General features: G+C 42.0%; 1 protein-coding gene across 1 annotated transcript; it reads left to right on the top strand.

The window, feature by feature from the left end:
- Nucleotides 1-1,805: 1,805 nt before the first annotated feature.
- Nucleotides 1,806-4,657, top strand: GPR55 (G protein-coupled receptor 55). The gene has a single exon (XM_072638334.1). It carries the CDS (start codon nucleotides 1,826-1,828, stop codon nucleotides 2,786-2,788), a length of 963 nt encoding a protein of 320 aa, XP_072494435.1. The 5' UTR covers nucleotides 1,806-1,825; the 3' UTR covers nucleotides 2,789-4,657.
- The last annotated feature ends 10,858 nt before the right edge of the window (nucleotides 4,658-15,515 follow it).

The following is a 15,515-nucleotide window of genomic DNA, read 5'->3' as shown; positions in this document are numbered from 1 at the left end:
GAAGAGCAAGAAAGAAGCTAGGTGACTTTGACAGGTACAAATCCCAGACAAACTGAAGCCCAGGACACTGACATGATTGGCCAATATGATTGGGTGTGAAGGTTGAAGAAAGGGAACAAGTATCATGAAAGAGCCAACATGGTGGCTTCTAGGCTAGTTCATGTTGACTGACCTCATTTTCTTCTCTAGAATGGTTGATTGGGCAATGGGATGTTGTCAATTGAGTTTACTGAGATTTTAACAAACTGTTTGACAAAGTCTCTCAGGCTATACCTGTGGATGAAACAGAGAGGCATGGGCTAGCCAGTAGAATGGTGAAATGGATTTCAGATTGATTAAATGGCTGCCCTCCTCCATCTGACCAAATCCTCACCATCTTTTAAGGTCCAACTCAAGTCATAGTTCTTCCAAGAAATCTTCCTAGGCAATAACAAGGACAGAAGAGCCCTTATCATCATCATCATCATCATTGTCATCATCCTACAGAGATAATCTTATCTCCTAACACTTTAAAATTCAACCTCAAAAAGCATTTGTCTGCCAAACAGTGAATGTGTTATTTGTCCTTCATGATCAGACGGGACCAAGAGCATCATGATGCTGGGGTCAGGTACAGTGTGTTTGACCGTGGCTGATCAGTCCAGTATGAACTGGGAAGGCTCTACCACAGACTGAGCACAAATATGTCCACATGAACATCTGGAATGGAGATGTCTCTCAATTTGAACCTCTCACATTTCTTGTTAACTACTGCAATTCTGTTTTGCTCATAGAGCACAGAGCCTTCTCTGATATGGGCACCCCATGCTGGGCAGTCTTGTGCCAATGTCTCCCATGTTGCACAATCAATTCCAATCAATTCTTCAGAGAGACCTTAAGAGTGTCCTTGTATCCCTTTTGACCTTCATGTGAGCACTTGCCTTATGTGAGGTGTCCATAAAATAGTCTTTTAGGGAAGCATACATTTTGGTTTGCAAACAGTGTGCTCTCTGCTGTAGTTCAAATATGTGGCTGTTCAGCTCAAGAAAGGACCTCAGTGTCTGGTACCTAGTCCATGATATCTTCAGAATCTTCCCAAGACAGAACTCTGCAGGTCCCACATCCAAATAGTGACTATAAAGGAATATTAGAAGGAGAGTCACTTGTCTTAAGATGGTTTCTATCTGGGACCCATCAAAAAAAAATGGGTCAAATTAGAGAATGATAACATTAGTTTACAATTCACCACAGGTGGTGATGCCATGGCCTTCATCCTATAGATACCTTCAGCCTCTCCTAATTTCATGCCAGCACTCTTCATCCTAGCCTTGCCTTGGACTCCAGGCTGACTAAAGAGATTACAGTGACTTTAGATAGAACATAATGCTAGTTTGAGACTAGCATGGCAGAACTGACAGAGTCTTCCTCAGAGTCAGGGAGCCCTGGATTCAAACCCAGCTGTGTGAGCTTGGGGAAATCATAAATTTATATAGGTATATATGTACATGCACGTGTGTGTATGTGTGTGTGTCCTAGGTGAAGGTGGCTGATCCTTCTTAGCATCAAAGGGCAACAAAGGATGTTATGTTCAAGGTCACCAACTCCACCCTCCTCATTTTGTACATAAGGAAAACCAAACAAAGAGCGTTTAATTGACTTTCCTACTGCCATACAACTAGGTAGTGACAGAGGTGAGTCATGAAACCAAGTCTCCTCCATCTCTGCACCATGTTTATTTGATAAAATGTGACTGCAGTTTGGTGGCCATTGCTTCTTAAAGCTTGGCCATTTGGGTTAAATGATGGGGCATCTGGTCTTATCTGCTGTTTGTATTTCAGGGAAAAGCATGAGGAACTACAGTGAAAATTGTTCCTTCAAAAAAGTCGATAGCCTGATGAAGACAGTGCAGATGGGTGTCCACATCCCCACTTTTTTCCTGGGTCTATGTCTCAACCTGCTGGCCATCTACAATTTTACCTCCTTCTTGAGAAAGTGGCAGGAGTATAGGGCCACTTCCATCTATATGATCAACCTGGCAGTCTTCGACTTGCTGCTTGTGCTCTCTCTTCCTTTCAAGACGGTGCTCTCCCAAGGCCCTACCCATGCATCCTCCTTCTGTACCATGGTTGAGTGCCTCTACTTTGTCAGCATGTATGGGAGTGTATTCATTATCACTTTCATCAGCCTTGACCGTTATGTGTCCATCAAGCACCCCTTCTGGGTCAAAAACATTCGGTCCCCAAGGAACATTTCTCTAGTCTGCTGTTCCATCTGGGCACTGGTGTGGATAGGCACCATCCCTGTCTACAAATTTCATGGAGAAGCCAGCAACTCCACATGCTTCCACAATATGTCTGATGGTGCCTGGCATGTCAGAGCCATCATCCCCCTGGAGGTCTTTGGATTCCTCCTTCCCATGGCCATAGTCTGCTTCTGCTCATTCAGCAGCATCCACACCCTGCTGGGCAAGCAGGACCAGGGAAGTACTTTGACTAGGAAGAGGGCTCACATTATCCACTCCATTGGTGCCAGTCTGGCTGTCTTTGTTGTCTCCTTTGTGCCTGTCCACCTGTGCATCTTCCTGCAGTTCCTGGTAAGGAACAACTTCATCCAAGACTGCAGCACCAAGCAGGGCATCAGCTTCGCTCTGCAGCTGGCCCTCTGCCTCTCCAATGTCAACTGTTGCCTGGATGTCTTTTGCTACTACTTTGTCAGCAAGGAATTTATGACTCAGCACTGGCCTTTGAGAGTTCAGCTTTCTTGGAGAGTTATACTCTTACAACAGGACAGCATGCCCATAAGCACGTAGTATACAAAGAAAAAGCTCTAAGATCAAGGAGGACTGGGAGGGAATTCTTGCAGAAAATGAAGTTTTAGTTGAGACTTGAAGGAACTCAGATAATAAAACTGAGGCCCAGGGAGCAAAGGGAACAGGATGATGGATCTGTAACTGGAAAGTACTTAGACTATTTAATTCAACTCTCATTTTACAGAGAAAGAAACTGAGGCTTATAGAAATGACTTGGCTCATTCCCCAATTGATAAATGGTCAAAGGCTATGAAGAGACAGTTTTCAGAGGAAGAAATTAAAGGTATCTATAAGCATATGAAAAAGTGTTCTAAATCACTACTGATTAGAGAAATGCAAATCAAAGCAACTCTTAGATACCATATCACACCTGTCAGATTGGTTAACATGACCAAACAGGAAAATTATAAATGCTGGAGAAGATATGGGAAAATTGGAACACTAATGCATTGTTGGTGGAGTTGTGAACTGATCCAACCATTTTGGAGAGCAATTTGGAACTATACCCAAAGGGCTATAAAAATGTGCTTACCCTTTGACCCAGCAATACCGCTTCTAGGACCGTATCCCAAAGAGATCATACAAATGGGAAAAGGACTCACATGTACAAAAATATTTATAGTGCTCTTTTTGTGGTGGTAAAGAATTGGAAATTGAGGGAATGCTCATCAATTGGGAAATGGCTAAACAAGATGTGGGATATGAATGTAATGGAATACTATTGTACTATAAGAAATGACAAACATGCAGACTTCAGAAAACTTGGAAAGACTTATATGAACTGATGCTGAGTGAGGGGAGCAAAACCAGGAGAACATTGTACACAGTTACAGCCATTGTGTGATGTCTAACTTTGTGTGATGACCAACTGATAAACTTAGCTCTTCTCAGCAAAGCAAGATTGTAAGACAACTCCAAAAGACTCGTGATGGAAAATACTATCCACATCTAGAGAAAGAATTACAGAGTCTCAATGCAGATTGAAGCAGACTATTTGCTCTTTCTCTTTATTTTTGTTCCTTCTTTCTCTTAGTTGATTCCACGATTCTAATTCTTCTTTGCAACATGACTAATGTGAAAATATGTTTAATGTGAATGTGTATGTAGAGCCTATAATGCACTGCATGCCATGTTGGGGAGGAGGGAGGGAGGAAAAGGAGAAAAATTTGGAACTTTTTTCAAAAGCTCATGGAATTGAATGTTGTAAACTAATAATTAGTTAATTGATTGATTGATTTTTAAAAAGAAAGAAAGAAATTACTTGGCCATAGTCACATATCCCATTAGGAATATGATCAAATTAGAACCCAGATCTCCTGATTCCAAGTCCAGAGCTCTTTTCATCCCATCAGATAGCTCATCCCATCAGATGTCATATCCCCTTTACACTACATTTCCCTACCCTTGGCATGGGATTCCATTCAAATCTGTTCAAAAAGTCTGTCTTGTGGCGTCAGATTTCAAATGACAGCATAAAATTTAAGACTGCAAGAATTCTGATATCACATATGACTTGGGGGGAGGGAGAGGTAATAAAATCGAACCACCATTTTTGAAAAGATGAGGCTACTTGGGTTACAAAGTTGTTTTCATCAGTGACGTTTGTCCTGTACCATGACCTCCCATACTTTGTGGAGGTGATCTTTGACTGTGGTAAGAATGATCCCCTTCCATCGTTCAGTTGAGTGGAATTTTCCAGTCATTTAGGAGCAAAGGGCTAACTTTCCTCTTTAAATTTAATGTGGGATTGAAAAGATTGGCTTTGAAAAGGAAATAGGAACAGTCACCTCCCCCTCTTCTCAACCAAGGTATGGGTACAATGGGTGTGGAACATTGCAGATAGAGTAATTGGTTAATGTATTGCTTAGATTGGGGGGGGGGGAGGGAAATTTCCCCTCTTTTAAAAAAATGTTTCTTACAAAGGGAGGGAAAGGATATATTTGGGAATAAAGTTAATATAAAAGTAAAAAGTGTCTGTAAATTTTTTAATTTTTTTAATATATAGTTTATTTATTTTTCAGTTCTTAACATTCACTTCTACAGAATTTGAATTCAAAATTTTCTCCGCATCTCTCCCCATTCCCCACCCCAGGACAGCATGCACCCCATTCACCCCTTCCTCCAGCCTGTCCTCCCTTCTATTACCCACCCTTCTTCCCTCCCCCTTACCCTCTATTCTCCTGTAGGGCAAAATAGATTTCTATACTCCATTGCCTGTATAGTTTAATTACCAGTTGCATGCTTAAACAATTTTTAACATTCATCCTTAAAGCTTTGAGTTCCATATTCTCTCCCTGCCTTTCCACCCATACTCATTGAGAAAACAAGTAATTCAATAGAGGTCATACATGTCTCTTCCTTGACCTGTCCTCCCACAATAGTGTTTGCTTCTGATCATCCCTTTTCCCAATTTGTGGTCCCTTCTATTATCTTCCCTCTCCTCTCACCTTCCTCCTTGCCTTCCTGCAGGGTAAAATAAATTTCCATATCCAATTGAGTGTGTGTTATTCCCTCCTTAAGTCAAATCCCATGGAAGTAAGGCTCAATTATTTCCTTTCATCTCCCCCCTCTTCCCTTTCATTGTAGAAGCTCTTTCTTCCCTCTTGTATATGAGATAATTTGCTACATGCTACCTCTCCCTTTCTCTTACTCCTAGTACATTCCATTCAATAGTAAATTTTATTTTCTCAGGTATTGGCATATTCAGCTCACCCTGCACTCTCTGTCTATGTGTGTATGTGTGCGTGTGTGTGTGTATACACATATAATACATACCTATGTAATATACACATACACACATATTCAAACCCACCTACAAATATATGTTTCCTCTAACTACCCTAATACTGAAAAAGGTCTCATGAGTTAAAATGACATCTTTCCACATAGGAATGTAAACAATTCAACTTTAATGAATTTCTTAAGGCTTCTCTTTCCTGTTTACCTTTTCATGTTTCTCTTGATTCTTGTATTTGAAAGTCAGATTTTCTATTCAGCTCGGGTCTTTTCAACAAGAATGCTTGGAAGTCCTCTATTTCATTGAAATTCCATTTTTCCCCTGAAGTATTATATTCAGTTTTTCTGGGTAGGTGATTCTTGCTTCTAGTCGTAGTTCCTTTGACTTCTGGAATATCATATTCCAAGCCCTTTGATCCCTTAATGTAGAAGCTGCTGAACCCTGTGTTATCCTGATTGTATTTCCACCATACTTGAATTCTTTCTTTCTGGCTGCTTGTAATATTTTCTCCTTGACCTGGGAACTCTGGAATTTGGCTACAATACTCCTAGGAGTTTTCCTTTTGGGATCTCTTTCAGGAGGTGATTGGTAAATTCCTTCAATTTCTATTTTACCCTCTGGGTCTAGAATCTCAGGGAAGTCTTCCTTGATAATTTCTTGGAAGATGACATCTAGGCTCTTTTCTTGATCATGGTTTTCAGGTAGACCAATAATTTCTAAATTATCTCTCCTGGATCTATTTTCCAGATTAGTTGCTTTTCTAATAAGATGTTTCACATTGTCCTCTATTTTTTCATTCTTTTGGTTTGTTTTGTAATTTCCTGGTTTCTCATAAAGTCATTAGCTTCCATCTGCTCCATTCTAATTTTTAAAGAACAATTTTCTTCAGTGAAATTTTGAACCTCTTTTTCCATTTGACTAATTCTGCTTTTTAAAGCATTCTTCTCTTCATTGGCTTTTTGGACCTCTTCTGCCATTTGGATTAGTCTATTTTTAAGGTTTCCTTTAGCAAGCTGCTGACTTGCTTTTCATGATTTTCTTTTTTTTTTTTTAAACAAAATAGGGGATTTATTTCATACCTTTGATTTATCAGTGCATTCTTTCACCATATATTGTTAACTTTTTAAGATTCTTTTTAAAAATGTTTATCCATTTATTTTAGTTTTCAACATTCATTTCCACAAAATTTTCTCCAAATTTTCTGCCCATCGCTCCCCTCCCCAACCCCGTAATGCCTTTTCATGAATTTCTTGCATCGCTCTCATTTCCCTTCCCAATTTTTCCTCCACCTCTCTTACTTGATTTTCAAAATCCTTTTTGAGCTCTTCCATGGCCTGAGACAATTGCCTATTTTTTGGAAGTTTTGGATGTAGAAGCCTTGACTTGATGGGGAGGAACCAAGATGACGGAGTAGAAAGATACACATATGCTAGCTCTGAACCCACAGCCCATAAAATACCTGTAAAGAAGAACTCCCAACAAATTCTGGAGCAGTAGAAGACACACAACAACGGAGTAGAGATTTCTGTTCCAGAGAGACCTGAAAAACCCACACGAAAGGTCCGTCGGGCACCAGACCCGGAGCAGAGCGGCACCGAGAGGAGCAGATCTGAGCAGGCTTCAGGGGCAGAATCTCCAGCAGCAGCATGGGTCCCTCCACCCACAGGAACCAAAGGTCAGTGAGAGAGTCTCCTTGGCTGGCCGAGAGGGGAGTGGGGTGTCCCCATAACTCGGGCCCCCTCGGAAGGCAGCAGCAGAGGCAGCAGCAGACAGGGGCTTCCAAAGCAGGCAGGAGCTTGGATCCATTGTTGAAGGTCTGTGCATAAACACACTGAGGGAACTAAGCCCCATGAGGCGGCCCTGCCCCCACCTCAGCAGATGAACTTAATCTCACACTGAATAGCAGCCCTGCCCCCACCCAAAGCCCTGAGGCTGGGAAGCAGCATTTGAATCTCAGACCCCAAGCCCTGGCTGGGCAGATCTGGAGGTGAGGTGGGTGTGGAAAGGACACTCAGAAGTCAAGTAACTGGCTGGGAAAATGCCCAGAAAAGGGGGGAAAAAATAAGACCATAGAAGGTTACTTTCTTGGTGAACAGATATCTCCTCCCTTCCTTTCTGATGAGGAAGAACAATGCTTACCATCAGGGAAAGACATAGAAATCAAGGCTTCTGTATCCCAAACATCCAAAATAAATATTCAATGGGCTCAGGCCATGGAAGAGCTCAAAAAGGATTTTGAAAATCAAGTTAGAGAGGTGGAGGAAAAACTGGAAAGAGAAATGAGAGAGATGCAAGAAAAGCATGAAAAGCAGGCCCACACCTTGCTAAAGGAGACCCAAAAAAATGCTGAAGAAAATAACACCTTGAAAAATAGGCTAACTCAATTGGCAAAAGAGGTTCGAAAAGCCAATGAGGAGAAGAATGCTTTCAAAAGCAGAATTAGCCAAATGGAAAAGGAGGTTCAAAAGTTCACTAAAGAAAATAGTTCTTTCAAAATTAGAATGGAACAGATGGAGGCTAATGACTTGATGAGAAACCAAGTAATCACAAAACAAAACCAAAAGAATGAAAAAATGGAAGATAATGTGAAATATCTCATTGGAAAAAACAACTGACCTGGAAAATAGATCCAGGAGAGACAATTTAAAAATTATGGGACTACCTGAAAGCCATGATCAAAAAAAGAGCCCAGACATCATCTTTCATGAAATTATTAAGGAATACTGCCCTGAGATTCTAGAACTAGAGGGCAAAATAAGTATTAAAGGAATCCACTGATCACCGCCTGGAAGAGATCCAAAAAGAGAAACTCCCAGGAACATTGTGGCCAAATTCCAGAGTTCCCAGGTCAAGGAGAAAATATTGCAAGCAGATAGAAAGAAACAATTCAAGTATTGTGGAAATACAATCAGGATAACACAAGACCTAGCAGCTTCTACATTAAGGGATTGAAGGGCATGTAATAGGATATTCCAGAAGTCAAAGGAACTAGGACTAAAACCAAGAATTACCTACCCAGCAAAACTGAGTATAATACTTCAGGGGAAACAATGGTCTTTCAATGAAATAGAGGACTTTCAAGAATTCTTGATGAAAAGACCAGAGCTGAAAAGAAAATTTGACTTCCAAACACAAGAACGAAGAGAAACATGAAAAGATACACCGCAAAGAGAAGTCATAAGGGACTTACTAAAGTTGAACTGTTTACATTCCTACATGAAAAGATAATATTTGTAACTCTTGAAATTTTTCAGTATCTGGGTAATGGGTGGGATTACACACACACACACACACACACACACACACACACACACACACACCACAGAGTGAATTGAAGAGGATGGGATCATATCTTAAAAAAATGAAATTAAGTGGTGAGAGAAAAATATATTGGGAGGAGAAAGGGAGAAATGGAATGGGGCAAATTATCTCTCATAAAAGAGGCAAGCAAAAGACTTTTTAGTGGAGGGAAAAAGAGGGGAGGTGAGAGAAAAATATGAAGTCTACTCTCATCACATTTCACTAAAGGAAGGAATAAAATGCACACTCATTTTGGTATGAAAACTTAAGTTACAATACAGGAAAGTGGGGGAGAAGGGGATAAGCAGGGGGTGGGGATGATGGAAGGGAGGGCAATGGGAGGAGGGAGCAATTAGAAGTCAACACTCTTGGGGAGGGACAGGATCAAAAGAGAGAATAGAAGCAATGAGGGGCAGGATAGGAAGGAGGGAAATATAGTTAGTCTTACACAACATGACTATTATGGAAGTCATTTGCAAAACTACACAGATATGGACTATATTGAATTGCTTGCCTTCCAAAGGGAATGGGTGGGGAGGGAGGGATGAAGAGAAGTTGGAACTCAAAGTTTTAGGAACAACTGTCGAGTTCTGTTCTTGTTACTAGGAAATAAGAAATACAAGTAAAGGGGTATAGAAAGTTATCTGGCCCTACAGGACAAAAGAGAAGATGGGGACAAGGGAAGGGAGGGATGATAGAAGAGAGGGCAGATTGGTGATAGGGGCAATTAGAATGCTTGGTGTTTTGGGGTGGGGGAGGGGACAAATGGGGAGAAAATATGGAACCCAAAATTTTGTGAAAATGAATGTTAAAAGTTAAATAAATTAATTTTTAAAAAAAAGAAGAACCCTTGATTTTTATGTCTTCCTCTGATCATATGATTTGTTCTTCCTCATCTGGAAGGATGGAAGAAAATACCTGTTCACCAAGAAAATAACCTATTTTTTCCCTTTGTTGGGGATTTTCCCAGCCAGTTACTTGACTTCTCAATCCTTTGTCAAGGGGAGGGTGTACTCTAGGGACTTGTAAGTTTTCAGTTCCTCCAAGGTGGCACAATCAAGAGAGAGGAGTTTACTTCTCTCCTGGACTGTGCTCTGATGTGTGAGTAATCACAAGCATTCTTATCTGCCCAGGATCTGGGAGCAGGATTCCCTCTCCACAGTCACCACCAGCTCCACTACACCAGCACTCTTCCTCACCCCAGGACCACCACTCAGAACTGGGACCACATCAGCTGCTTGATTCCCCCAGGGTCTTTAGGTTGAGGACTCCAAAAGTGGCTGCTGCTGCCCTGGGCTCAGGCCATGCTCCCTTCTCACTCAGGGGAAAGTGCTTTCTTACTGACCTTTGAAGCTGTCTTTGGTGTTTGCAGGGTGAGAAGTCTGGGAACTGTAGCTGCTGTCCATGATTCCGTGCCCTGAAGCCTGCTCCAGTCCTGTCTATGCCATGCAGCCAAGGTTGGACCATGCTCTGCTTTAAGCCTAGTGTGATAGACCCTTCCTGTCAGCCTTTCAAGCTATCTTAGGCTGGATATCTTTTTCAATCTGTCCCTTTGTGCTTCTGCTGCTCTAGAATTTGTTTAGAGTCATTTTTACAGGTATTTTATGGGCTATGGGGGTAGAGCTAGAGCAGGTTGGTCTTTCTACTCCGCCATCTTGGCTCCACTTACTGTCCATAAATTTTCCAAAAGAAATAAAAAGACGAATGTAGGTCTTTACTTATTGCCTCTGGTTGTCCACATTGGAGAGTGGGCCAAGCAGTTGCAAAAATGAAAAAAGGCATTGTGCAGAAGCTGGGGCCAGGGCTGTGTCCTGATGAAAGAGCACCTTCTTCAGGGTGGAGCTGGAGAGTGAGAGCATTCCAGAGATGGGGGTGGCAAGGGTAAAAGTATGGAAAGGGGAGGAAAAAACATCATTCAGGATTTAGTTTCCAAATTTACAAATTCCTAAACTGTGCATACCCTTTGGCCTCACTATCTTGGCCCTAGTCTATACCCCAAAGAATTCAAAGACAAAGAAGTCCTGTATGGACAAAAATCTTTATACCAGCTATTTTCAGGGTAGCCTTGGACTGGAAACCAAGGCAGGGTATCCTATCAGTCAATGGCTAAACAAATTGTAATATATGAATGTAATGCAACATGATGCCATGAAAAAACATCAAATGGACAAGGGTCAGAGGAAACTGGAAATTCCTCTGTAGACTGACGCAGAGTGAAGTGAGCAAAAATAGAATCATGCATACAGTGATAACAGCATTATAGAGGAAAATAGCTACAAAGGACTTCAGAACTGATTAGCACACTGATAAACCATGCATCTAAAGGAATGAAAGTAAACACACACACCTCCCACCAGAGAGAGGTGATGAACTTGAAATGCAGCAAGAGTTGTGAATTTGGAGGTATAGCTCCCTTTGCCAGTCCCTTAATCTCCAGGTGCTGTGGGTACCCCCAAGACTAGAAGTTGCAGAGGTGTCAACCTGCCTCACTGCAAGGGAGTCCCTTTTTCAGGAGTTTTTTCAGATGAGGAAATCTAAAACCCAGTCCTGACCCCACTGACTCATCAAAGCCTTCCCACTCTCTGAATTCCTCCCATGTGTCACTTCTTAAAGCCTTCTGAGTCACTTCTAAATGTCCTGGACCATGGGTTGTCCAGTCATCATCCAATCATTGGGCACCTCCTTGTTTCCAGTTCTTCACCACCATGAAAGTGATGCTATGCTACTAAATTATTCTGGAGCAGCATTGCTCTGATATTGTAACTGGAAAGAGAAATGGAATGAACTGAAGAACATCCAAACGATCAGTCTTTGCCCAACATGACATATAGGGAGATGACCACCATAATAGACCCTCCTCAGCTCAGTAATGTAATGTCATATAATTATCAAGGAGAAAATTGCAGATTGAAAGCAACATATTTATTCCCAATCATCTCAAAATACTGCTGCCTGCTTTAATCAAATTTCATAGGGATAGTACAGAGGAAAGCCACTCATTATGTTGGTTGTAATCAATTTTGATTTCATGTAATTGAGTTTTGAAGTTTTGGTCCCTTCTGGAGATGAAAGAGAATATTTGCAAGAGTCTACATTTTTTCTAATGGGGTCTGGTTGGTCAATTGAAATGTCAGCTACCTAGGATAGGTAAAGCCTCATCATTGCCTAGGCTGGGGAGTTGGGAATAAGCCTTCCCAACAAACAATGGGGTTCCTACCAATAAAAAGGAAGGAGAATGAGAAAGGGAGCTCTTTCTTTCTTAACTGACATGGTCAGATAAAGTAAGTCACTTTGGCAGCTGGGTGGAGAGGCGAGAGACCAGAGGCAGGAAGACCAATCAAGAGTCTATTGCCAGTGGTCCAGGCAGGAGGTGATGAGTACCCAAAGTGCAAGTGGCATGAAGCCTCTGAACCTGACTTTTCCTCTGTAATGCCCCCATCCTGAAATATTAAACTATTTTAGACATACCAGAGCATAGACACCAAAGGATGGACACTGATCTGTCTCCACTAATGCCTATTTTGCCAGGCTAGGTTTTTCCCTCTCTATTTATGTCTCTTATCTTTGTCTACTTTCTCTCCCTCAGCATTTCCCATCCTGCTGTGTGTTTTTTGTAAGTAAAATTTCTCCTCTCTGTAGAAAGTGAAGTTGTAAAGGAAAGTCCCAGGGACATAAGTTTTTGAGGCCACAGAAACTAGCGTGGCCTCTTTTAAGAGGATGACCACCAGTGAAGGCTGCTGGGGAACTAGTGAGGATGGGTGCTCCACTATGGCCAATGGCTTCCTGATTGGTCACCCTGCCTCCAGTCTATCCCAACCCCACTCAGTTCTCAAAATGATTTTCTTAAAGCATATATCAGACTATATTAGTCAGGGAAGAAACAACCCCTTTTCTCCTCTTCATTTTGCTTTGCTGGTATTTACTAGGGAGTGATCAAGATCCTTTGGGTCCCCCTGTAGCCAATGGTTGTGTGATTCAGCACCAGCCTTTTTCTTTTCTTTTTTTAGCATCTGCTTTTTCCTTGATGTCTTTGGTGTTGATTCTTGAAATTCAAAGACTCATTTATCCTGGCTTCCCAAGAGTCTTTGGTTCCTCCCCTCTTGGGGTTCTGTCTTTGACCCTTTGATCTGTCATAGGAACTTGCCCCTGTGAAGGACCCCAGGGACCTCTGCTGGGTTTCAATAACAAAGCTGCCATCGTCATGTTCATACATTTACTCTCCAATACAATTTGTCTATTCATCAATCAACCCAACCTGCATTTTAAGATGAGGAAACAAAATTTCAGAGTCAGGAAGGGGCTTGCTCAGGGTCCCACAGATAGGGAGTGACAAAGTCAGGATTCAAACTCAGGTAAGAACTTTAGTTCCCCTTTCCCTATTTGATGCCAATTATGAGAATACTTGTGACTCTTTCTTTCTCAATCTTCCAACCTTAAGGCTAGATCCATGTGTCACTTCATCAATTACTAAACCTAGTATCTTCATTTATTAGGGCAATTACAGCCACTGACAGACAGGGCTTGGAATAAATCTCTCCAACTGAATAGAGATCTTCCAACAAAAGATTGGCTTTTACATGGCAGGAAAAAACAGTGGCCTATGGACTAGAAGACCTGGGTTTTGATGTCCACACTGTCACTAACCTGCTATGTGACCTTAGGTAAATTCCATTCCCTGTAAAACAAGGCAGTCAGTCAACTGATCTCTAAGCTCCCTTCTTAACTATCATTCCCTATAATTCCATTCTCTAAAGTCGATGCAGTGGATAAAGCATTAGGTCCAGAGTCAGGAAGACTCATCTTCCTGAATTCAAAAATGGTCTCAGACATGTACTAGCTGTGTGACCTGGGGCAAGTCACTTAACCTGGTTTGACTTAGTTTCCTCATCTGTAAAAGGAGCTGGAGAAGGAAATGGCAAATCACTCCAGTGTCTTTACCAAGAAGATCCCAGATGGGGTCATGAAGAATTGGACATGGCTGAACAAACAAAGAACAAAATGTTATCAATTTTTCCCTTCATGGTAGTATAGTAGGAAGAGGCAAGGCCAGGGGTAGGGAACCTGCAGCCTCAAGATCACATCCGACCCTCTAGGTCATCGGGTACAGCCTTTTGACTGAGTCCAAGTTTTACAGAACAAATCATTTTATGGAGGGAGTTTGTTCTGCAAAGTCTGGATTCAGTCTAAGGGCTGTACTTGAGGACCTAGGGGGCCATAGAGGCCTCGAGGCTGCAGGTTGCCCTCCCCTAGACTAGGCCTTTGGAGTCAAGTCCTGGTGTGACTATTTCTTACCTTATGTGACCCTGAAAAAGTCACTTTCCTTTTTGGGCCTTGATTTTCTCATCTGCAAAATGAGCACAACAATGAAAGCTGACATTTATGGTTTGTATAACACTTTACATAGATTATCTCCGTTAGACCTCATCAGCAAGCTTCTTGGAGGAGCTGGGTCCAGAATTGGACTTCCAAGAATGGGGAGGAATTTGAAAAGTGCCCATAATGGGAAAAGAGGAGGTGGACAGGACCTCATTATACATAAATCTAGAGACTCGTTCATCGACTCCTAGAGTTGCAGTTGGAAGAGACTTCATGGACCATTAGATCCAAACCCCTCATTTTATAGATGAGGAAACTGAGGCCCAGAGAATTTACCCAAAGTCACGTAAGCCTGCTGTTATTCCCACCCCTTCTTTCCCTGTTTCCTTCCTCACTGTCTCTTTTTCTCACTTCCCATTACCTCTTTATTAAAAGGACAAAAGCAAATGAGCTTCTTGAAGGACAGCTGTGAGCACCAAAGATGAATCTAGTTACCCAGAGTTACATACCTCCTGTATAGGACAGGTGCTCTAGTGGAAAGCCCCTTCCCCACAAATCTTCTTTTTACCTGTTGTTCTCTTCTGGTTAAAGAGAGGACTGGAATGGCTAATTTATTTAGGACCATAGAATTATAAATGTAAATCTAGAAAGGACTTCAAAGACTAATCCTCTCATTTTACAAATGAGGAAACTGAGGCCAAGAAAATTTAAGTAATTTGATTGAGGTCACACAGGTGGTAACAAAGTGGGATTTGAATCCAGCTCCTCCAATTTCAAAACCAGTGTTCTCTCCACTGTGCCCAATCTAGCCATTCTTCATATGGTTTCTCAAACAAGATGAAGAATGAACCAAGCCATGGGGATATGGGAGAGAGGGAGAGAGAGAGAGAGAGAGAGAGAGAGAGAGAGAGAGAGAGAGAGAGAGAGAGAGAGAGAGGTGGAAGAAAGGAAAGAAGGGAGGGAGGAAGGAAGGAGGGAAGGTCAGAGGGAAGGAAGGAAGGAAGGGAGGGAGGGAGGAAGGAAGACAATCCCTTTCCTCATGGAGCTCTAACATTCTGATATAGAGACAACATATATAGGGGAAGGGGCAGGCAGGGAAGCGTGTTTTAGTCTGAGAAGTCACAGGGATGGCAGGTAAGTCATAGGGGAATGCAGTGATATGTCCTTTCTAGGAATGATGGTAGTGCTGATTAGGTTGTAGTTCCCAGAGGTGGGTGGAGGGGGCACAGTCATGGCAGCAGGGCTGATGCTGAGAAGGTGGCCAGACTGGATGGCTGGATGGGATAAGAAGCATAGACTTAGCACCCTGAGGGTAATTAGATATGATAGGAGTGAATGGATTTTCACTCACCAATCAGGGTAGCTTGGCCCAGG

This window comes from Notamacropus eugenii, chromosome 2 (genome assembly GCF_028372415.1).
Source record: "Notamacropus eugenii isolate mMacEug1 chromosome 2, mMacEug1.pri_v2, whole genome shotgun sequence".
Lineage (NCBI taxonomy): Eukaryota > Metazoa > Chordata > Mammalia > Diprotodontia > Macropodidae > Notamacropus > Notamacropus eugenii.
Note: the sequence above shows the minus strand (reverse complement) of the source record. Positions and strands in the feature narration are given on the sequence as shown.

Bases quoted from the DNA above. Each gene is read 5' to 3' on its own strand.
- GPR55 (XM_072638334.1), top strand. From the start codon at position 1,826: ATGAGGAACTACAGTGAAAATTGTTCCTTCAAAAAAGTCGATAGCCTG.